Here is a 23174-nt window from a genome sequence, read left to right on the forward strand (position 1 = left end):
GGAAAATTAGCTACTTGCTCTCATGATCAATACTGGTCTTATCCTCACTGAAATCTGGCATGGAACGGTTAGACAAGTAGGGTTTCAACTGTAGCCATGGCTACAATCATTAACTTTACATTTTAATGCAAGTCAGACAGTCAGTGATGTTTTTCAGAAATACTGCCGATTACTAGTAATACTTTATGGAATATGAAAATAGTTGAAACAAAATCTCATGCCCACAAGCCATAATCTAAAAAAACTAATTTGAAATGGTTTTCTGAACTGTAAATCATAGCTTATACCAGAAGGAAAACACCCAAGAATTGAAGTACTACCTAAACATACTTAATCAGAATGTTTTGTATATTTCTGCCTTAAGTAAAATGTTAGAAACATGCAATCAAAAACATCAAGTTGTATTTATAATTTTAATTCCAAATATATTGTAAGAAATAATTTGAAGAGCCCAAATAATTAATCACCAGCAATAATGACAAAAAATGAGGTACTGTTCATTTTTATTGAATATTAAGGTAAATATTTCACATTAATACAGGCTACATAAAGTAGAGCCACTATACGACATGAAATTTACTCTCGTTTTAACCCTTTTTAGTATGTAAACAATTATACATGTATTTACCACTCTAAAACATCTGGATTAATTCACATAATTATCTAGTCCTCGGCTGCATACAAGCAGTTTACAGTACTGTTTAGCCAGCAGCACAAGAATAGTTTGTCCCAAGTCTTAAGTCAAAATGGCTAAACTAACCAGAGAACCAAACCTGCTATGCAGGTGATCACTTTGTTCATAGACAGTGGTAAATCAATTAAGTTCATGCGTAACAGCCCACACAGAATTTCAGTTAGGCACATCAGAAAAGTTTTGTCCTGTTAATTTCTTCCCAGATCAATCTTGTTTCAATCTCAGAAAGACATGTCAGGAATTTGTGGGCATGCTTGCATCCTCTAGTTGACATGGTTCAGGTGCACGTTACCAATATGTGGTGCCCAGGTTCCAGGCCACACCTGCAGAAGTTCATTAAAACAACATGTTTATTTATGACATATATACCCTTATTGGGGAAATGTACAAATAAATGCTATAGAACACAAACACTAAAGCATATTACTGCAAAGTTTGAAATGTGCAATCGCCACAAGCTTCTGGAAATATTCATGCTAATTTTGGATGTTGTTGCCACACATGGACCTCTATGTTCCACGCACTGAGAAAATAAATTAGAGGCAGCACTGCCTGTCAGGATTTGCAGAGAAAAATACACCTAACATTTCAGGTTGATGACTTGAACTAGAAAACAGGAGACATTTTGAAGCAAATACAGAGACAGAAAACTTAGTCGAGTAGAGGGAAAAGGAAAAGTCTGTAATTGAGGGGAAGTCAGCAGAAACTGAAATAGAAAGTTGCAATGGGACATGTAATTAGACAAGTAAACAAAAGATATGCATGGTGATGGTGCAAATGGGAAATTGCAAGCCTGCTAACAGCTGCCATTCAAAAACAAAAAGGTTCAGAGACATTTATCTGGAAGTATTGGACTTATGTTGAGTCCAGAAGGCTATAAAGTACCAAATCAAAAGATGAGATGCTCTTCCATGAGCCTCTGTTGAATTTCACTAGCAGAGGTCTAGGTTGCAGAGGTCAGAGTGTGGGGTGGATAATTTAAATGGCAGAAATTGAAATTCAGGGTCACATCTGTAAACTGAAGTGGAAACATCCTGATGAGCAGTCACGCATACTGCTTTTAGTCCCCCTGATGTAGAAATCATCTACTTGGAACATCCAACTTGCTAAAGATATTGCCACATACGCAAAACATTTCAGGCATTTTCCTTTGTATTCTATTAATCCATATAATCACATTCCAATATTAAGATTTGAAGGCTCTAACTTAGGAAAGAGGAATTAAAGAAATCACACTGATCATATACAAAGACGTTTGTGTGCTTAATTTATAATCTGAAGCTTTTGTCAAGTCAGTTAAACATTGGTGTTTTTTGTTCTTTTTGAATTTTTGTTCTAACTTTCAAAGCAAACCAATATAACCACTTTATAAATATTCTCTGCTGCACACATTATTCAGAGCAATGGCTAAGTGATGTAATCAAATGGTAATGTTGCAATAAAGTTTATAAAGACAAAAATAATCTTAACCTTATCTCATAATTACCAACAAATGTAAGCAAGATATCCAATGTGTAAAGACATTCCATCATGTACATGGTACAAACAAGGCTTTTGATGAAAGTGTGCTATTTCAATACAGGTCATTCTGCTAGAATGCGCATTCTGTTAATGCAAATTCATTATAACGCGATTGACAAATTGGGGACATTTTCTAAAGTGTGAACTTTTAAAGCGTGTATAGGTTATAATGCAATTCTGACCCATTAGTTTAAATGCTATTACGCGATTTTCTTGTAACACGAGAACGGAACTGACTGCAGTTGCTAAGGAAAATGTTAATTCACCCATGATGAGATATTTATCAGGTAAACAATTTTTAAAATATTGGTGGAACAAAAAGTGTCATCAACATGTGTGAGAAAGTTGATTCTGTGATGGCAGCTGTCGAGGTATTGTATGTAGAACAGATCGGTGAGATTATAGGATGGAATTTAGGAAAAGGTGTCTGTGAGACATAGGAAGGAAAAACATTTGGGATGCAGAAACCAACTGGAGCTACAAGTGTGCATTGAAATTATCAAGAAAAATGTAAATTGAGTGGTGCACAAAGTGGACAAGAGCAAATTCCAGCCTGTCAAAGCTGGATTCTAAAATCTGGTGAAAATTCAGACTGGAGGATAAGACATGTGGGAGACAAGTAGTAACAACTTGACATGGCTCAGAACAGAAATTTGTTGCACAATGCCTTTTTTTTTAAAATAGAAAAACTTCATTTTACTTGCAAAGCTCTGACTATCAACATATCACTCCCACCTCATGTTAAAAGAGCTCACCAAGTTCTTGTTAATTTCTCACCTGTTGGGGGTCAGCATTCTCAGAGGAGTTTGTGACAACCTTGATCATAGGATTCCAGGCAGGATCTGTAGCATGAAGTCCATTAAAAAGAGGAGCACCTGGACCATCAGCCAACTGTGGATGTGGAGGAATCATAGCATTCCCATACATGGAAAGTGGCAAGCCCTGCTAAGAGGAAAATAGTTCCAGGTTTCATGAAACATCAAGTTTATTTTCTGAATATGACAACAGACATTAGGGTTACTCATTTCTGGGAAGCATTCCAATAATTGTTTTCCTAGTTGGTAACAGTTTACTTCTTCATGCACAGAAGTTGGATAAACAGAATAGATCATTGGTGCATCACAACTAAACCATTGTGCTGTAACCCAACTGATATGTTCTTTAGTATGCCTAAAGCTGGTAATCACCTATCAGTTTATGTTAAATAATGTAATTTTTTTTTCCTATCTGGAGGTCAGCATTTAATATCAAGAGTATAAATGTGGAGCCTGCTTTGCTTTTGTCAACATGGAATGCAATCAAAGCAAATGAATGAACAGGCTTTAAACAACATATTTGACTGTGGTGCCTCAAAGTTAGTAAATGTGAACATTAGTTACAAGCAAAAGTATGAGCTTGTTCTGCCAGTAGATGGATATCTTGGGAAGTTAATCACCCAAGTAAAAATTAACTGTTCTAAGCATAAGTCCACAATGATTTTGAAAGAAGAAAAAGCTTTACTGAGTACTTATTATTTTCCAATGGAAACAAAGCTAAACTTGCTATTTAAAAGCTCACGTTAATCAATACACTAAAAGGAACAGAATACATTTACAGCAATAGATTCAGATATCCCATCTACTGCATTAAATAGAAGTAATCCGTATTAAACAATTGTCTATGAAACATTTTGTATTGTGGGGTTAAAAATTGATCAAGTAACATGCAAACATGTTTAGAACCAACAATGCAAGAAAAGTAGACTTTGTTCAAACAATTATTCTAGCTGAATTAAAAATCACAGTTTTATTGCGATGCTTAAAACCTGCCAATTCGGAGTAGAGTCATTCTTGCAGTGCTACAAAGGTGTTTTTTTTTGCCAGCACAAACTTCAGTGCTAGAGTTGAAAGATGGCTATCAACATACTGAAAATATTTCAGAAATTTTAAAACTTGCAGTTTTGTGCTGGAAATTTTCACTGAACTATGGTTAGCAATTCATGAAGTTTGGGGGAAAAAAACAAATCGCAAATACCAAAATTAAAACCAAAAATGAAATGTAAAAAACATCGGGTAGTCAGCATCAGCAGAGAAAGAGCCCTGATGAAAGGTCGCATGATTATATCGTGAATTCTCCAGTGGTCAATATTGAAATCCTTGCTTTTTCAGATATACAAACACCTGGATATTGATGTGCATGGGGCAATTTCAAAGTTTACAGATGACACAAAATTTGAAACCGTGACAGTGTAAAACCCCTAAAGGATATAGGTAAGTTGGGAGAGTGGGCAGGTAGGTAACTGATAAGGTTAATGTAGAAAAATAGAAGGTGGTGATGCACTTTGGTGGGAAGAACATTTAGAGACAATATAAAATAGAGTGTACAATTCTAAAAAGGGGATGCAAAACCAGAGTGATCTTGGTGTTTGTGTATGGATCACTCAAGATGTCCAAACAAGTGGAGACTTCAATTAATAAAGCTTATAGTGTGTTTGGCTTTATTAATAGAGTACAAGAGCAAGGAGGTGACACTGAACTTGTATAAGACACATGTTAGAACTTAGCTGAGTATTATGCAGTCAAAGGCATCACATTATAGGAAAGATGTGAATACACTTGAGAGAATGGTTCTAGGGAGGAGAAACTCCAGTTATAAGAACAGATTGAAGGTGTTGGGACCATTGTTCATCGTACAGACTGCAGCTAGGATGGAGGTTTTCAAATCGTGTGTAGGCTGGATAAGAGTAGTAGAGAACAAGAGGACACAAATTTGATGTACAAAAGAAACAAGGATGATGTGAGAAAACACATTTAAACAGTGAATGGTTAGGGCATGGAATGCACTGTCTGGAAGTGTGGTGGAGACAGGTCCAATCGAGGCATTTAAGTAGATATTGGATAAGTAGTTGGATAGCAATAGTGAGCAAGGGTATGGGGCCAAAAAAAGCAGGAGACTGGTACAAGGTAATGATTCTTCTTTGAACCCCAGTGCAAACACAATAGGGTGAATGGCCGCCATGTGCACCATATGAGAAATAAGGTGATATGGTTGGAAATATGAACAAACAAAAAGAATCACATTGCTGTGAGAATATTGTAAACACTTATAACAATGCAATGACAATAGAAGAGCAATGGGAATGCACAGGAGATTCACAATGTTGTTGTCAGAAAAGGAGAAAGTTAGCCACAAAGAAAACTTAGATAGGTTGGATTTATTTTATTTGGAACAGAGGCAGCCAAGAGGAGCAGGGCCTGCAGATGGTGGTCAACGCTGACCTAATTCCAAAGATGTCAATAACAACAGAACACAAATCCAAATTAATTGGTGTATGTTGGTGGGGATGTGGAGTGACATCTTCACCCCAAGTATGCCCACATCCCATGAAGAAAAACTTTCAAGTCCTAGCTGAATTCATCTATGCTCTCACCAATATTCAAAAGTCCCCAAAGTTTTCAAACTCTTCAAATCTACCTCTTAAAACCCCACCAGGAGGTTAATCCCTTTGAATTTTCCTACACACCAATTAAGTAATTCTGAATCATCCAAACTCTAACTCGGAGTTGGGAACTTTCTCAGAGGGTTTCAGATACTAGGTAACTGTGCATCCAAAGTTGCAATTTCCAAGGCAATTCCCAGAGTCAACCACACTGACTTCTGCACGGTCCCAACATGCAACATCTGTCTATACTGTGATGACGGCCATCTTTCTTTTGGACAACCTGGGTCAACGTTTTAAGTCAGTGACCTTTCATCTTATCAACAGGAAATGTTTCTCTCACCAGAGAAACTGTCTGACTTGCTGAGTATTCCCAGCTATTTGGTTTCCTTTTTTCACTAATTGTATGCCATTGTTTCAGCTTTTAAATTACAATACACAACTTCATCAAAAAGCATATATCGGTGCATTATAGCAACATGCCCTACCAAAACTCGCCAAAGATTAATTCAGCCTCCAAGAGAAACATTCATTCACTGTTGCAGATTTGACTACTTTATAAACTACTGTTATCAGATATCAGTGCTCTGTTGAAATAAAAGCAAAGTAATCTTCACTAACCTTGTTATAATCCATGAAGTTGCTTGGCACTGGCTGATGGAACGTGTTTGAAGGTGCCACTATTCCAGTATCATCTCTTTCTAATGTCTGGTGTTGTGAAAATGAAGCTGGGTCTGACATTGATTGATGCATTAAGTGGCCACCCATCACACCTTGGGACCAGCCAGATATGCCATCTGAAATAAAAATCTTACTTCTCAGAAAATGGCAACAATTTGCAGCTTTGACACACAGCTCTGACAAATACACTCCTTATAAAGCTTATCAACACTACATTTTTAACACCTCACCTGAATTATTGCTGACACCAAAAGACCAGATTCCTCCTTGTCCGACAGGAGTTGTCAGATTACTACCCACCATGGTGGAAAGTGGAGTCATTGACCCAGTCTGCCGAATGCGAGCTGATCTCTCTGTTCCAATAGGTGGTGGTACCTTACGATCCTGGTTTGCATTACTTGATTTTGATTGGCCCAAAGATGGAGGGGCAGAAGCAGCAGATAAAGGTGAAGAAGCTCCGGAAGAGACTGATGGAGGAGATTCACCTGCAGGGAAATTACAATTCACATTACATCCAGTAGTTTGTAGAAACAGATTATGTGTCCACAATATATTCTGAACCACAGAAAAGTCTCACATGAAGTGCAAGTTAAACTCAAATATCGATGAGGCTTCCTTTTCAAATATTACACTGAAGGTCAGCAGCATATGCAAACTACTGATTTTGATTCTTATTCTCCAATTTAAAAATCAGAGAAAGTTCAGATCTTTAGGCAATTAACATGTCAACCAATGAAGTCCTTCTGCCAAATTTCTCTTGCAAGTGTCATTTAGACATTCTGCAATTCATTTAAGCAGCAGATAAAATGTGAAAAAACATTTTGATATGCAAAATTAATGTTAATGAATGAAATGCTGAAAATATGTTTGTTCAAGTATTGTTTAGTTTTATTTCGTGATTCAATGCTGCCTCAAAGTGTGTCATGCAGTAAAAAAAAACTTAGTTTTTAATAACATGTTGAACTTGTTCAACACCAAGTTAATTATCACAAAGCACTCTGCAATTCTTGAAATACATTTATGCATTTGGTTAAGGATGGAGTGAATGCTTATGGATACAAAGACAGGATAGGAAATCTTTTAATTTGCTTAATATCCATGGGAATCAAGCAGCTGAGGAATGATCAAATCAAATCAAATGTTGGCAACTTGAGCAAGGGATGGTGTTCAAGCATAATTTTTTTTCATACTTCTTAGTATAAACATTTTTTTTGAATAAGTATCCCAGAAAAAACATAAACAACCCCCAAGATCAAAAACTCTGCTTTGAGCTTTACCAAATACATTGCTTCTGACATTTGCATGCATCAGGCACAGGAGCAGCCCACGTCTGAAAAAAAAGAGTAACCAGATAGCAAAGTACAACACTTCAAATGTGTTTCACCTCCACCTTCTTTTAAAAAAAAATGTAAGGACAATCATCAACTTTATCAAAGTTTTGCTCAAAGTTCCTGCAAAGCAGGACCTTCTTACTACATTAGCAGCACTATATATAATTGCAAATTATTGCTTAATAGCTCACTGCTTTGAGGCTGGCATACTCGTGCTCCTATTGGCTAGAATGAATGTTAAGCACAGCATGCATTCATCTCCGCATCTTAAATTCATTTTTAACTTTTGCCAGAGGTTAAGTACATAACTGCACAAGAATAACTATCACTTAATATTTTCCTCCAAGATGAAGATGCACAAACAGTGCACAAAGACAGCATCACCTGTGTGCAATGCGACATACACTGTTACGACAGTCTAGTACTTGCCTGTACAGTACAAATAACCCATGGCATTATACATTTGCATAAAGTGCAATACAATGTATTCTGCAGGATAAGTATTCGGCATTTTTACAAGAAATTATTGAAGATTGCAAAAATTTAATTTCCACATAAATAAGATGTAAAGTCATCAGAATAGAGATAAATTTTCCCTGACTGACATTTATTCATACCATAAGAGTGGCATCAGAACATTTAAAATTATTCATTTATTTTGCCATTTTCAGAAGAGATTAATCTGGATTTAACTGGCCTTGCAATCAAACAAAACAATTTTAAAGCTACACTGCTTCAGGGACCATGGACTCAGGGCTAATAATATTTTTTGGTTAAGCATTTATTCAACATTTTGTTTTTCAACCTTTGCACCATAATTTTCTACCTAAATTTGGAAGATTAGACCTACTGGAAGTTGTAAAAATGGTACTTTTAATGCATGAAATGAGTGCTGGATCCTACATTAAGGAGCATAATTTCCCACCCCCAAAATCGCAACTAAAATATAGAAAGGATTGGCTTGTACATACATGTAGCTGGAGCAGTTGTTGAACTCCAAGGGTGTGGGGAAAAATGTTGTCTGCTGAAGCTAGGAGCAGGCATTCCTACAGGGGCTGGTCCTTGTACATACACCTGAGTTCCAGCCATACTTGGAGCAAAACTCGTCAATGGGGTGGAAGAGGAAGAAATGGCATTGCCTGATGGGTCCATAGCAGACATTCCTTCAAAAACATTTTTAAAAAAAAATCACATGAAATGGAATATTTGAGAAATGCACATTGTTAAAAAGTGACTTATCTATAACTTGTACATTTCTCTTTAATAAAGGGGTAATAATCTAAACTGGGAGTAGTGCTCAAAGTGTCTCTATTTTTAAAAAAAGGTAGAGTATTTGTACTCTTCCAAAAAAAACTGAAATGCAAGCACAGACATGCATATCATTTCAAACTAAAAAGGAACTAATTTAAAAAAGTAACTTTATCCTAATCTCTTGAGCCATTACTGGCATGCCATAAACATACCATGTTAGCAAGCTTCTGTTACTCCAAGAAAAATGTCTTAGACACTGCCTAAGAAACAGGAGTAGACGATTCAGCCCCTCTGGCATATTCTACTATTTCATTAGATCATTGCTGATCTGTACTTATGCTATATTTGCCTCCATAATAATTTACTAGTTTTCCCATACAAGCAATTTTTAGATCTTAATCTTCAAACTTTCAATTGACTTGATGTACACAGCACCAGATCTCCATCACACCGAGGAAGTGCTTCCCAATTGCTCTCCTTGCTGATTTAACTTTAGGATGATGCCCACTTGTTCTCGGAAATTAAGCAGAAGAAATACAAATCATTCTTCTGTACCTCACGCATTTTAAAAGATCTTAACTGGATCACTCCTTGATTGTCTAAAATCAAGGTTGCTCAATCTGTCTCCAATTTAACACCCTTGGAAACTACGAGGTCTTAAGATTTTACTCCTTCAATACCTGCTTGAATGTCTGAAGTCCAACTTATTGAAGTCACAAGCCATTTTTTTAAAAAGTGCATTATTGTGTGTGTTATTTTAGCTTTAAGAATCAGAGGCCTTTTTAGAACCTTGCAGCTAATTTGTGAAGTCACCTATTTATTCTTTTAAACACAAGCTATAAATCATGGATAATGTTAAGCGTGCCCATTTTCAAAGAAAATGTGAGCTTGATGAACAAACAACTTGAAACTAATTTTAAGATCTGTATCAATTACTGAGGTGATATCAAGTTTAGATAACAATTGTACAGTTCCCACCATCCCCAAACCCAATACCTTTGTCCAGTAGAATGAAAAGAAAAACAGTTGATTTAACAATTCTATATTTCTACAGATCTTGCAATTTAATGGTCTAATTTTGTTACAGTTAATAAAAGGGCCACAAAACTACAAATAACTTATCAATTGTTACCTAAACATTATATACATCATGAATAATCTCACAGATTAAACTTTGCAATTATAGCAATCAGGTTTTAAGCAGTACATTAACTTGAGGTTGAGGGTGATGGATGATTAGATGAAGGGGAGAAACAAATTTGTTCCTCCAGTCTCAAAGTCCTGCCTTGACGGTTAAACAAGTAACGAGAGAAGCCACTAAAACAAAAAAGGTAGTGAAAGACAAAGAAAAAATAAATAAGAACATAGATAAAAGTGAGAAATACTTAGCAAGCAATTTGAAGTTTGGAATTTTTATTTGGTGCTACTACACAATACTGTGAATAACGGTTTAAATTAGAATCTTTAAAAATTAACCAAATATATTAATAAAATCCAGTCAATCTCACCTGTGGGGCTTGATGTCACCCTCTGCGAAGGTGGCCTGAAACCAGGAGCCTTGGAATTATCATGAGGAAGTACTGCGTCCAATTGTCCAAGTACAGAATTGCCCATATAATTAGAATGTCCACTAAACGTTGGATCTTGTGTTGGGCGTGAAGGCAGTGGGCAGCTTCCCCACACGTGATTTGCGGACACTTGGGTATTGTCGAAGAAACTGTTGAAAGGACTGAAGAGGGCTGCAGAGCCAAAATTTGGAGGCAAGGATTTGCTTCCTTGGTTTGCGTGAATCTGTGAAACATTCAGCATGCCAAGTGCAGATGAAAGCTGCATCGGAGAAGGTACACCATGCTGCTTCATAGGATCTTGGGTAGATACCATTGGAACTGGGTTTGGGACAAAAACTGATGGTGGTTCTTGCTGAACTAGGGGATAGAAAGGAGCACCAGGCTGTATTCTGTGAGATACTTGAGGAGAGGCAGCAGCTAACTGAGGTAAAGTGTTGTTGGTCTGAACATTAGGGCAAGCTGACATGGTGACAGGGCGAGAAGAAGCTAGACTGCTTGGGGCCACTAATCCATGATCTGGATTTGAAATATAAGGCTTCGGCAATGTAGGTCGAATATCAGAGGAACTACGGCATGGAATTTGTGGTAGAATGCTGGGCAGTGACGAAGTTGGTTGTATTCCTATAGCCCCAGAGCTATTGTTGACTGAAGAGCTGCTGCAGACATTTGAATGTGCACACTGGCTTCCTGCTGGCTGTTCTGTGGTGGCCACTTCTTCCTTCACAATGGAGGTGGTGAATGGTTCATTCTTACTCAGTGACATGGATTGTTGAGAAGGCTGTGCAACAAGTGGAGGAGGGGGTGGAGGTGTAGGCGGCTGCCCATTGCTCACTGATACAGTTGAACTTGTAGGCAATGAGCAAGAATTGCTAGTCACAGCTGAAGTCACTGATATCATGGCATTAGGTTTATTGACCGAGGTGAAGAGTTGCTTTCTAACTGATGAAGGAGTTGGGCTGCTTGTGACACAGAGAGACTGTGTAGTGAAAGTTGGAGAACTCACAGAAGGTGAATTGATAGCTGAGCTACCACTGTTGGGATGAATAATATTACTACCCTGGTTATTGAGACGCGTTGTGTTGTGTTTTGGTGAACTGTTGGCACTTCCAGGACTTACAGGTCTTACTGGGAAAGGACCCCAAGTGTTTGGTGATGGAGAGAAGGTTCCTCCAAAGTGTGCCATGGGTAACCGAGGGTGTCGAATCTGCTGGATAGTTTGAGCAGCCAATAGAGCATGTGCTAATTGTGGATGTGAATAAGCCAAAGGAAGCGAGACTGAAAATGTAGGACGCATATTGCTTGACACAACGTTTTTACCAGATTTGTTAATGGATTGTAATGATGTGGATGATGTTGACAGTGAAGCTGTTGCAGAGGAAGACATCATTGAAACAGTTATTCGGTGGCCTGCAGTTGTGGTGCTAGCTGTAGTCGTGGCAGCTGTGGACCCCATTCGCGTGTTGGCTATTACACTTTTAATATGATTCCGAGGAATCAAATCCTCCAGTTCTTTTGCAGGATCCTGAATCAGTGCATTAATGAGCTGCACTGCATGTCTCGTTGATTCCGTGCCTCCTCTGAAATGAGTACAAAGTTTCACTGAGATTTCTTTTTTAAAAAAGTCTTGTTGATTTATGCTTGCAACTAAATGAAAAGATTCTGAATATTTATTCAATCCTAAAGTACAATTTACTTGCCACCAAACTACAGTACAGACCATTTTGAATGCTATTCCACAGCAGCAAAGATCAAACTCTCAAGCAAGTTTTGAGGTAGATTAATAGTTCCAGCACTTAGACTGACCCAGTAATCCTCAGCAAGTTTTAGGCAGCATTGTTAAGAAATGCACATATCATTACTGATATTTTAGTAATTAATACATTTTGAACATTATTAATGTAAATTTTAATCTGGATTGAATAAATATTCAAGTTAGAGATTGAACTAATTCAAGTTTGATTAAATACTGCAAAACATTAACATATTTTAGTCCGCACAGGATAATTTTTTTTATCAGTTTGCCAACACAAGCATTTTAGGAAGCAAATGATATAATAATACTAAAAATAATCAAATAATAACAATCTTTCAAAAATGCAAGTTTGTAATTTTAAGGCTCTGATTAAATTACAAAACTTTTGTCAGAATCTTTTTAAAAAATAAAAGTTCCTAAGAATAAAAGGCATATCGAGCAAATATTTAAGTCTAAATCAAATTTTATGGCATTAACCAAATAAAATTAAGTACCTGTCAGAAAGATGAAATGCATGTAGAACAACTGCGCACTGAAAACAATCACTCGATTCTAGAGAGCACTTAGTGCTAATGAATTATATACTAAATTATCTTAAAACCTGCACCTAATCAGATGTGAACATCATTGACGATACATTTGTACTTACTATTAGTTCTATCTTTGTGCTGAATTTTTGTTTTACTCCTTGGAAATTGGAAAGAACAGTTACTCTGTTGGGAATAACTGGTATTCAGATAATTACTTTTCAGGAGAGACTGAGAAAAATCAGTGCTTGCTTATAATTGTAGTGCACACCTGATAAGTCAAGATGTGCTTGGATAAGGTTCCGAATGACATACATGACAAGGAATAACCAGTCCAAAAACTGAAAATTTGCCAGATTTAAAAAAAAATCTATTTTGTGAAGAGAATGAAGATAATTGTGATCAGTGCATTAATATATTATTTCCAGCCACAGTTTCTTCATTTTTTTCAGGACAGTTAAGTGGTGTAGCACACAAGAAAATATTAATTCCCAAACAAAATTGAAAAAATATTGGAAATAATAACACAACAGCTAAAACACCAAGAACAAATCAATTGAGATCTCAAAAAAAATGGGCTTGAAGAGGAAAAAAAAACAAAACAACTAAGTAGCACACAATTGATTAACTAAGTGACTCACCAGGAATAAATCTGAAATCTATCCTTCTCACATTGATTGTAAGTACTCAACATTTTTGAAGGTAATGAATACAAAGTTCACTTAATTTTGAAGTCAGTTCTTTTATTTTTGCAAGATTTTTCTTGGTCCCCATCGGCAGAGGAATATCTACCAAATACCACCAAGCTGAGGGATAACCTTTGGTTTAACGAAGAGTGCAGCAGGGCATGCCAAGAGCAGGGCATGCCAAGAGCAGTACGAGACACATACCTGAAAACATCACTCTTGTTCAGCTAAAAAAACAGGACCACCTACATGCCAAACAGCATTAGCAGCAAGTGAGAGAGCTAAGTGATCCCACAAGTATCAGATCCAAGCTTTGATGTTCTGCCACACCATGTTGTGAATGGTATTAGACAATTAAAACTACTCACTGGAGGAGGTGGAAGCTCCACAAACATCCCCATCCTCAATTATGGTGGAGGCCACCACATCAGTGCAAAAGACAACGCCGTAGCATTTGCAACTGTCTTCTGCCAGAAATATCAAGTTGATTCAACTTGGCTTCCTCCAAAGCTTTCCAGCTTCACAGATGCCAGTCTTCAATCAATTCAATTCTTGTAATATCAAGAAACAAGTGAAGGCACTAGTTAAGGCCTTATAGGGTGTGACAACATTCTGGCAATAATAGTGAAGTCTTGCTCTCTACAGCCCTTCACCAAGCTGTTCCAGTACAGTTACCACACTGGCATCCATCTGACAATGTGCAAATTTGCCCAGGTAAGCCAAAAGTAGGACAAGTCCAACACAACTAATAACCACCTTAGCAGTCTAGACTTGATCATCAGTAAGGTTACAGAAAAGGTCGTTAACACTTGCTTAACAATAACTTGCTTACTGACATTCAGTTAGGTTGCCCTGGGGTCAGTTAGTTCCCCACTTCATTACAGTCTTTATTCAAAGATGGACAAAAGAGCTGAGCTCCAGCAGTGAGGTGAGATTGATCAATCTTGACATCAAAGGCCACATTTGACAGAATGCACTACCAAGAAGTCAGAAAAAAACAGAGTCATTGGGAATGTGTTGGGGGCTCTCTGCTCGTTGAAGTCATACCTGGCACAGGTGAAGATGGTGACAGGTTTTTGGAGGACAGTTATCTCACCTGCAGGGCATCTCTGCAGCAGCTCCTCAGGATCGAATCCAACCTCTTCAGTTGCTATATCATGCAGCAGGTAACTCTTCTGATAGCCCAGAAAAACTGCCCACTATCCACAAGGCACAGGTGGGGTATGGGATGAAAAACTCCCTGCTTGCTTGGATGAGCGCAGTTCCAACACAAAGCTTGACACCATCCAGGGTAAAGCAGTCCGCTTCATTAGTGCCACATTCACATACATTCATTTACCCTACTACCAACAGAGTACACACTACTCCTGCTATCTACAAGATCCTGTGTAGCAGGTCCACCAAGACTCCTCAAACCACAATTAGCAAATCCATTACCACTATCATCTAGAAGGACAAGGCCAGCAGATTCATGGGAACACCATCTGCCAATTCCCAATGCATGTCTATTTTCCAAGTCTCTTTCACAGAAGTATAGGAAATAAAAGCAGGATTAGGCTATTCAACACCAGTAGAAAGGCCTACTCTGCCATTCAAAATGATCATGACTAATCATTATGTTCACACCCTAATGCCATGCTCTCCTCCCCCCCCATATCCCTAGATCCCTTTAGTCACAAGAGTATATCTATTTACTTCTTGGAAACGCAATATTTTACACACAACCATTTTTTGTGGAAGTGATTGCCAGAGGCTCACCACTCTCTGGGTGAAGAAATTTCTCAGGTCAGTCCTACAAGATTTACCCCATATCCTTAAACTATGACCCTGTTTCTGGACTTCCCATCAGGAACATCCTTCCTGCATCTAACCTGTCTAGTCCTGTTGGGATTTTACAGGTTTACATGACATTCCCCCTCATTTTCTAGACTCCAGTAACTACAATCCTAACCAATTCAATCTCTCCTCACACGTCAGTCCAGGAATCAATTTGGGTAAACCTTTGCTGTGCTCAAAATCCTGGAACTCCCTCCCTCAAGGCAGTATGCATATACCAAATGGACTGCAGTAATTCAAGGTGGTGGCTTACCACATCCTTCTCAAGAGAAAATAGTTAAAGGCAATAAATTCCAGTCCAACCAGTAAAGCCTACTTCTCGCTAACAAAATAAAAATTACTAGTTGCCCTGAGAAAGTGATGATGGGGTCAGAACTGCTTTAACAAAGCCTTTCTGGGCTACTTTGGAGCATTAAGAGACAAGTACATATGACTGGAATTGCATGTGGGCTATGGCATTTTTGGACACAGGTTGCATTCCCTGAAACACTAAGGTTTTGTCCAACAATCCCACAGCCTTCACAGTCTATTTTCCAGTGTTAGACAGCAAAATAATCACATTTATTGTGTTTAGTTGCACAACTTGCCATGTTTTTTTAAAAAAAACTCATCACACCTGGGCTACTCATCCAATACCATAATAAGTACGCTCACCCGTTTTTTTGTCAATCGTGCATTAAGACTCCCAGCTGAAAATGAGCTGTAATCACTTGAATGAGAACAAGAATAAGTATAATCAAAATATAATAAAAATGAATCAGTTATACCACATAAGATCTCCTTCAGTTCGAAGACTTTAATTTGAAGTTGCTCAAGTTAACAGCTTAACAGCTGGAACAACTTGAATGATTTGTCCTTTTATTACTGTTAACTGAAGGTCACATTACCTTATGGTGATCATTCTTTCTCCATTCTTGTCTTTTTGCTTGTCAACATCAATATGTGCACCAGTAACATCTTGGATTGCAGTTATATTGCATCCCCCTCTTCCCATTATTCTTGATACAACCGACGCTGGTACAGATAATTTCTTTGACCTGGTTAAAGCAACTCTATATAAAAATCATAAAATTCTCAATATATATTATTTCAATTTTTGCATTTTCCACATACAAATCATTTCTATCCCCCCACCCACCAAAAAATATCAAAGATAGCAACAGTTATTGGGAGTGATTTGGGAAAACATGCTTCACATGTAAACCTAAATCACAAACACCAACTTATTCAAATCTAGAACATATTATAAATACTATACTATAACTTTCACAATGACCACACAAATATATTTCAGTCAGGACACTAAATAATGACAGAGTGCAAATTCTGGCCATTTGATTTCAAATCAGGGAAATTCAAGTCAATTTGTGGCACTTTTACTGCTGCCAAGATAAAGACCAGAACACAAAAGTTCAATGAGTGCAGCTGAACCATATTAGTTTCCATGTCAATGTAATTCATAATTGCGTTTAAGTGAAGATAAAACAAACATCCATAGCACAGTTTTCTAAATATACAATCTTGAAATTTTAACTCAAGATAACAGCTTATCCCCTGTTGAGATCTTCTTTTTACTATTTCTAGTTTGGAGCTGTGAACAACGAGCGGAGAGCTGAAGGTGACCACTGAGCTGTGAGCAGCAACTTGTTTAAAAAAACTAAAACTGATATTTGTTTCTGAGGCTAGACCTGGAAATTAACTGCAAGTTGATTCTTGGTCAAAGTACTCTTACAGACCATTTCAACTCGTGAAAGGCAGTATATGCTCAAACAGATGGCAGATGTTTGCATGTTAACAGGGTCCTCATGAGAAGATTTGTGCCAAGAGAAAGTTGTAAAAAAGAGAAACCAAAGTTGGCATTGGTTTTGACTTGTCCGTATTTGTCAGAAGATCTGTCAAAAGGTACAGGAAGGAGATCTGATTGAATAAATTGATAATGCAAGGTAAACTAGAAAGCAAAGTTCAGAACAGAATCTCAGAATATTCCTCAGAGCCTACCGGAAATTATTGGCATCGACTGGTGCCTTCAGAAACCAAGCAAGATACAATTCCATGTGTCTGTGATATCACAGATCATAGAGACTATTTCAGTAAACTGGCCAGTTACATTTTTTGTTGTGATTTATCCTTAATGTCTGGTTAAGAACTATTAGGGCAATTTTGAGGGTCACTGAGTATTTTAATTTTACTATATTGTAAATATAGGGGATGGGAAGCTGATTTGACTTGGCAGACTGTGTCTTGTGGAGAAACACTAATGAAAGCAATGTCTATTTCAATACATGGCATAGATCATTCATATCCTAGATAAAACTATTTTTCTACCAAGTATGCAATCCAAAATAAGCTAAAAGTTTTCCTTGTTTGCATATGAGTCATTTTTTTTACATGCTACAAAATTCTTGTCAAATATGTATAACTAAATTTTAGCTCCTTTGATACTGAAGATTGGGTTAGCAACAAACTGATCTTTTAAGCAAGTCAAAAAAGTGTCTTGTAGCAAGATTTTGGGGTTGAGCCATCTTAGACTGGGGCAAAAAACATCTTTACAAATAGCAATTTGACTGAGTGAACACCTTATACAAGATCTTTGCAATGCTACTGCATTTTATCTGGTGTCATGAATATCAAAATTTCAATAACATTTTGCTAATGTAAAACCAACTTTATGATTATAATCTTAGAAACAACAGCTTGTAGACCCAACCAACTTCCCAGGGGCTTAAAAAAAACTTGCATCCCTGGATCCTGCAAAGTAAACAGTTCCTCAAAGACAGGGAAAATTAAAACTTCAGTGTGATTTCTCAAGCCAAAATATGTGAAAGTGTCTATTATACCAAATGAGCAGAGCAACAACTATTGTATACTAAGGGCCTAGAATCAATGCTGATGCAGTCACTACACAGCTTCTAAAATTCACCGACACCCAAAAAACAGGCAAGTTCACAGATAGTGAAAAACAACCCTGTCCTTCAAGTCAGCCTTCTAAAGCCCGAACAAATTAAATTGGACTGCACCCTGACTACTGCAACTAAGTCAGGCAAAGCAGTGAGAGCTGACAGAGGTTACTGAGAATTGAAGAACATTACATTATCAGGAAAGTAGTAAATAGCAAATTTGTTCATCAATATCCACAATACGGATATCATTCAAATATCCGATACCAATCTGAGAGTGCGACCACTGCTCCTCTCCACCCTTCCAAAAGCCTGGGGAAGCAACTGTTGTCCCACACCATTATCACCCCATCGGTATGTGCTCAATAGGTACTCGACATGTCATATCCTGAAAATTCTCCTGCTAAAATAGAGTTCCAAACTTAAACTGCTGCTTATAAACATTCCATATGAAGGCTGTTTTCCCTGAAGCATCAGAGGCCGAGGGGTGACCTTATAGAGGTTTACAAAATTATGAGGGGCATGGATAGGATAAATAGACAAAGTCTTTTGCCTGGGGTCAGGGAGTCCAGAACTAGAGGGCATAGGTTTAGGGTGAGAGGGGAAAGATATAAAAGGGACCTAAGGGACAACTTTTTCACGCAGAGGGTGGTGCATGTATGAAATGAGCTGCCAGAGGAAGTGGTGGAGGCTGGTACAGTTGCAACATTTAAGAGGCATTTGGATGGGTATATGGGTGGGAAGGGTTTGGAGGGAGATGGGCCAGGTGCTGGCAGGTGGGACTAGATTGGGTTGGGATATCTGGTCGGCATGGACGGGTTGGACCGAAGGGTCTGTTTCCATGCTGTACATCTCTATCACACTATAAAAGTCTGGGGAAGAACATATCTAGTTCTGCGCTGACCAAGACACTTTGACTGAACATTCATAATGACAACTAGGAATCTCGATCAGAAACTGGTTGGTACTGATTTGGGTAGCAGAGCCAATACATGACAACATGCTTCATTTGCTTATATTGTACTTTGCTGCTGCTCAATCTGGCTCAGGAACTACCATGAAAATTTGGCAGTAATTAGATTATATCTGGAACATTGAGACCAATTCCGTTCAAATTGCTTCCTGTTTTAAGCATACACTTAGCCCCTGCAGGGAAAAACACATTGCGCGAAGAATAGCTGACAGCGAACAAAACATACCTCTTGATGCACGATCTCAAAAAGAACATAAACATACAATCACCTGAAATTCTATAAGCCACCAAATGAAACATATTCAATAGCCAGCAACTCCATCTCTTCTAGTGCATCTCCTGGTTGACTGCAAGTATTACCAACTTCAACAAAGTAACTGACCTAAATAATTAAATTCTAGGCTTCAAATTTCCATAGAAAATGTAGAGAATGCTCAAACTACTTGAGGACAGTCAGGGAAGATGCAGTCATTTTGGAAGATATGGAATACCTCAACTTTGATTTTTGCCATGCAAATCAGACCATAGACTGATTTCCTACCCTGTAAAATGCATTCTTGGTAACATCACAATCTCACACCATCAGATTAAGCCACTGAATGAACTGTTAACTTCAAGACTTAACATTCACTACTCCCCTAGCCATATGAGTGTTTCCCCACTACCTAGCCAGCACATTTTGATCTGTACGTTAAATGAAAGGGGAACATTTAGCCTGCCCAAAGGAATAGACATAAAACAATGTAAGCATTGAAATTTTGATATAAATATTGAACAGAACTATCTGCATCCTAAAACCGGTGTTGTTTTACCAGGTGACCCACAATGGCACATCTCTGGATTGGAATTTTCCATTGCACAGCATATTGGTGAAAAGATTTATAGTTTCTAGTAAGACTGCATAAAATTTACACTTCAATAGAAATGCTTTTTTAAAAAAAAGTAGTGGTCTTTCATATAGCTTGGCAGCACTGTAACAGGATGACAATGGAGGCTCAGCAGTTAGCACTGCTGCCTCACAGGGCAGAGACCGGGGTTCAATTCCACCTTCTCAACTGTCTGTGTGGAGTTTGCATATTGTCCCTGTGTCTGCATGGGTTTCCTCAGACTCCAGTTTCCTCCCGCAGTCCAAAGATGAGCAGATTCGGTGGATTGGCCATGCTAAATTGTCCATTGCGTTCAGGGATGTTCAGGCTAAACTATGGGATGAGATTTGGAGCTGGGTCTGGGTGGAAAGCTCCTCGGACGGGTAGTGTAGACTTGATGGGCCAAATGGTCTGCTTCCAAACAGTAGGGATTCTAGAATATCCCATTTATAAATGCAAGCATTTTTGTTCAAATTAATGAAGGAGCATCATTACTGTATTTAATAAATTAAAAACAACATCCCTGGAGAGTTTAAAATAAATACTTCCTTACTCAGCATATAGCATAGCAACTCACCAGAATGTAGTAAAAATTAAGTATATTAAATACTCAAATAAGATTGATTTCTGACTTGAAGCTCAGGCCATTCATTTTCAGGTGCACAAAGGTATGCCAAAGTCTTCAAGAGCCATTACCTATCTCCAACCCCAATATTACCAAAGAGGTTGCTTAGTTATTGAGAACTGTGAAATAATAATAAACTTCTAGGCAGGTTTTAAACCCTTCCAAAGCTCTCATCAAAAGAATGCTATGGATGAAAATATATATTTATACAGAAAACTAGCAGAAGGAGTTATGTAGCATAAAGCTAGATAAATGCAGGGCCCAACATTGGAAAAACATTCCCCACAAGGTCAGATTTCTATTCACTTAGGGCCAAAAATAATTTATTCATAGCCCAGTCCAAAATTCACTGCACATTGAAAACCTTGTGCAGGCTTGATAATTTCAATTGTTCTTTTAATTTGTGGCTTTTGTTGACTTCCACAAAAATAATGAATGCCAAAGTTAATCTGTTTCCCTTTGGGAAATTAGGGCAGTGCATCCAAGTGGGAAAAAAACTGGAATACTATCCCATCCCCATCAAATCGATTGTTATATTAGTTCCATGTATCAAAATTCTTTCAAAATTTATTAAGATCTTGCACTTGGAGGAAGAACCAAAAACAATTCAATGGCTTTGAAGAGGCATGAGTTTTTTTTTGTTCATGTAATAATTCAATTACACTCCTATCAAAAACACAAAAATTCTTTAATTACCTTCGCACAACTTCTTTCCAACCATCTTCCCTCTTCTGACCCCGTTTAGGACTAGTCAGATTCATCTTTCCATTTGGGGATGACAATGGCAGTGAAGTAGTCTTATGAGTTGTAGATAGTGAGCTTGAATTTGTTTCATTAGTGCCATCATGTAGCCTACAACAAAAGCACGTATCATAAATAAGAAAGAATGCCAACAGAAACAAAATTACTACTAAATGACAATTAATGCCAGCACATGATTAATATTACCTTGGGTGATTTGGAGTCTCTGATATGGAAGTATTAGATTTTTCATTTCTTGGAGGGTACAATTTCTGGTCAAAGTTGTGGAAGTCAGCAATTGCATTGAGATCCTGGCTTTTACCGCCACTGCTGCACTCACTATTGCAATCTGTACTGTCAACATTATCAGAATCACTGTTCCCTCCTACTCCACCACCTCGCGGCTCCCCATTTATTTTATTTTTATCTGCCTTCTGTTGCGCTATACACATATGCTGATCTTCTAGAATTATTTGAACACTCTGAGAAGAATCCTTAGTTTTGTTTTTCTTGTTTTTCCTGTTCGTACTTGGTGTGGTTACAACATTGGCTCTCTTTTTCCCATAAGCATTAGTAAAAGTGGCTGAAGTTGCAGAAATACCAATGGTGGTAGTTGTTGTTGCACTGGGAGGTTCTATAGGTACAACTTCCTCATCTGTGTAGAACAGAAAATATGAACTCAATTCTTTAAAAAAGAAACAATTTATGATTTACAGTAGACAATTTAAATTCAAAACAACTTGCCTTCAAACCTATCCTTTTCGGGAGTTTGCAGTTTCTCTGAATTCTCTTTAACTCTGGCTTCTTCCTCCTCCTGTTTCCGTTTCTGTTCTTCTTTTTTCTTCTTCCTTTTTTCCTTCCTTTTCTCTCTCTTTGCTGCAAGTGCTAGTTTTCGGCTTTCTTCCCTTGACTACAACAAATAATCAATTTATGCAAAGAACAAGTCTTTCAGATTAAAAAAAAACTGTTAATATAACATAGTACCAATATTTCAGGACACTCAAATTAAAGTCAAACTTCTACTTAATGTAGTTATGAAAGTAAAAGTTCTATTTATTGTTATAAATAGAACTGAAGCAAGCATAAAGATTCACATTTGGAAAAAGGAGAACAAATTGCACAAATGACAGAGCAATCCAAAAGATGGATTCTGATTAGCACAAGGTAGTAATCTGAAATACCAATCACTGAACATTCAGAATGAACTCTCACCTTCTCCAAGTCTAGTTCTTTGAGAAGGATGCTTGCATTCTTGTTTGCTTCAGCAGCTTGCTGGTCCTTCGCTTTAACTATCGTTTCCATGCACTGGTGACATTTCTTAAGCAGCTCCTAGGACAACAGAAAGTTAAAAAAAATGTTTTTAAAGTTATTTAAGGATGGTGGAATACAGAACCATGAAGTGGGTGAATGCAAAGGATACATCATGGAATAAAATAAAAGTCTGTTGTCATCAGTTGACAGGATGTTGCAAACTAATCAGGTCTTAGATTAGGAAAAACAAATGCTAATGTAAAACTATTAGTTTTTACAGAAACAAAACTGTTAACTAAATTTCACTTGGTCAAATCAGCCCAAGTTGAGTTCAACCTCAAAAAGTTTAGGAGAAGATTTGTAGCTTGGGTGCTCGTTGTTGTGGTTCTGTTCGCCGATCTGGGCATTTGTGTTGTAGACGTTTCGTCCCCTGTCTAGGTGACATCCTCAGTGTTTGGGAGCCTCCTGTGAAGCGCTTCTGTGATCTTTCCTCTGACATTTGTAGTGGTTTGAATCTGCCACTTCCAGTTGTCAGTTCCAGCTGTCTGCTGCAGT

The 23174-nt window shown here is 37.7% G+C and overlaps 1 protein-coding gene across 16 annotated transcripts in view; it reads right to left on the reverse strand.

Moving 5' to 3' along the window:
* Window positions 1-486: 486 nt before the first annotated feature.
* ankhd1 (ankyrin repeat and KH domain containing 1) overlaps window positions 487-23174 on the reverse strand; it is a 155315-nt gene continuing 132627 nt past the window's right edge. For 9 of the 16 annotated variants that reach the window (XM_072590803.1, XM_072590802.1, XM_072590801.1 and 6 more), the window contains 11 exons: window positions 22581-22697; window positions 22113-22278; window positions 21576-22023; window positions 21324-21479; window positions 16154-16318; window positions 10405-12041; window positions 8617-8808; window positions 6545-6799; window positions 6255-6430; window positions 2993-3160; window positions 487-1017 (listed from right to left, as the gene is read on the reverse strand). In XM_072590803.1, coding sequence (XP_072446904.1) covers window positions 958-1017; window positions 2993-3160; window positions 6255-6430; window positions 6545-6799; window positions 8617-8808; window positions 10405-12041; window positions 16154-16318; window positions 21324-21479; window positions 21576-22023; window positions 22113-22278; window positions 22581-22697 — 3540 coding nt within the window. In that variant the 3' untranslated portion in view covers window positions 487-957. The remainder of the gene's footprint in view (window positions 1018-2992; window positions 3161-6254; window positions 6431-6544; window positions 6800-8616; window positions 8809-10404; window positions 12042-16153; window positions 16319-21323; window positions 21480-21575; window positions 22024-22112; window positions 22279-22580; window positions 22698-23174) is intronic. The other 7 variants (XM_072590799.1, XM_072590811.1, XM_072590804.1 and 4 more) reach the window with 4 other exon arrangements.

The sequence above is a fragment of the Chiloscyllium punctatum genome, chromosome 20, assembly GCF_047496795.1.
Source record: "Chiloscyllium punctatum isolate Juve2018m chromosome 20, sChiPun1.3, whole genome shotgun sequence".
Classification (NCBI taxonomy): domain Eukaryota; kingdom Metazoa; phylum Chordata; class Chondrichthyes; order Orectolobiformes; family Hemiscylliidae; genus Chiloscyllium; species Chiloscyllium punctatum.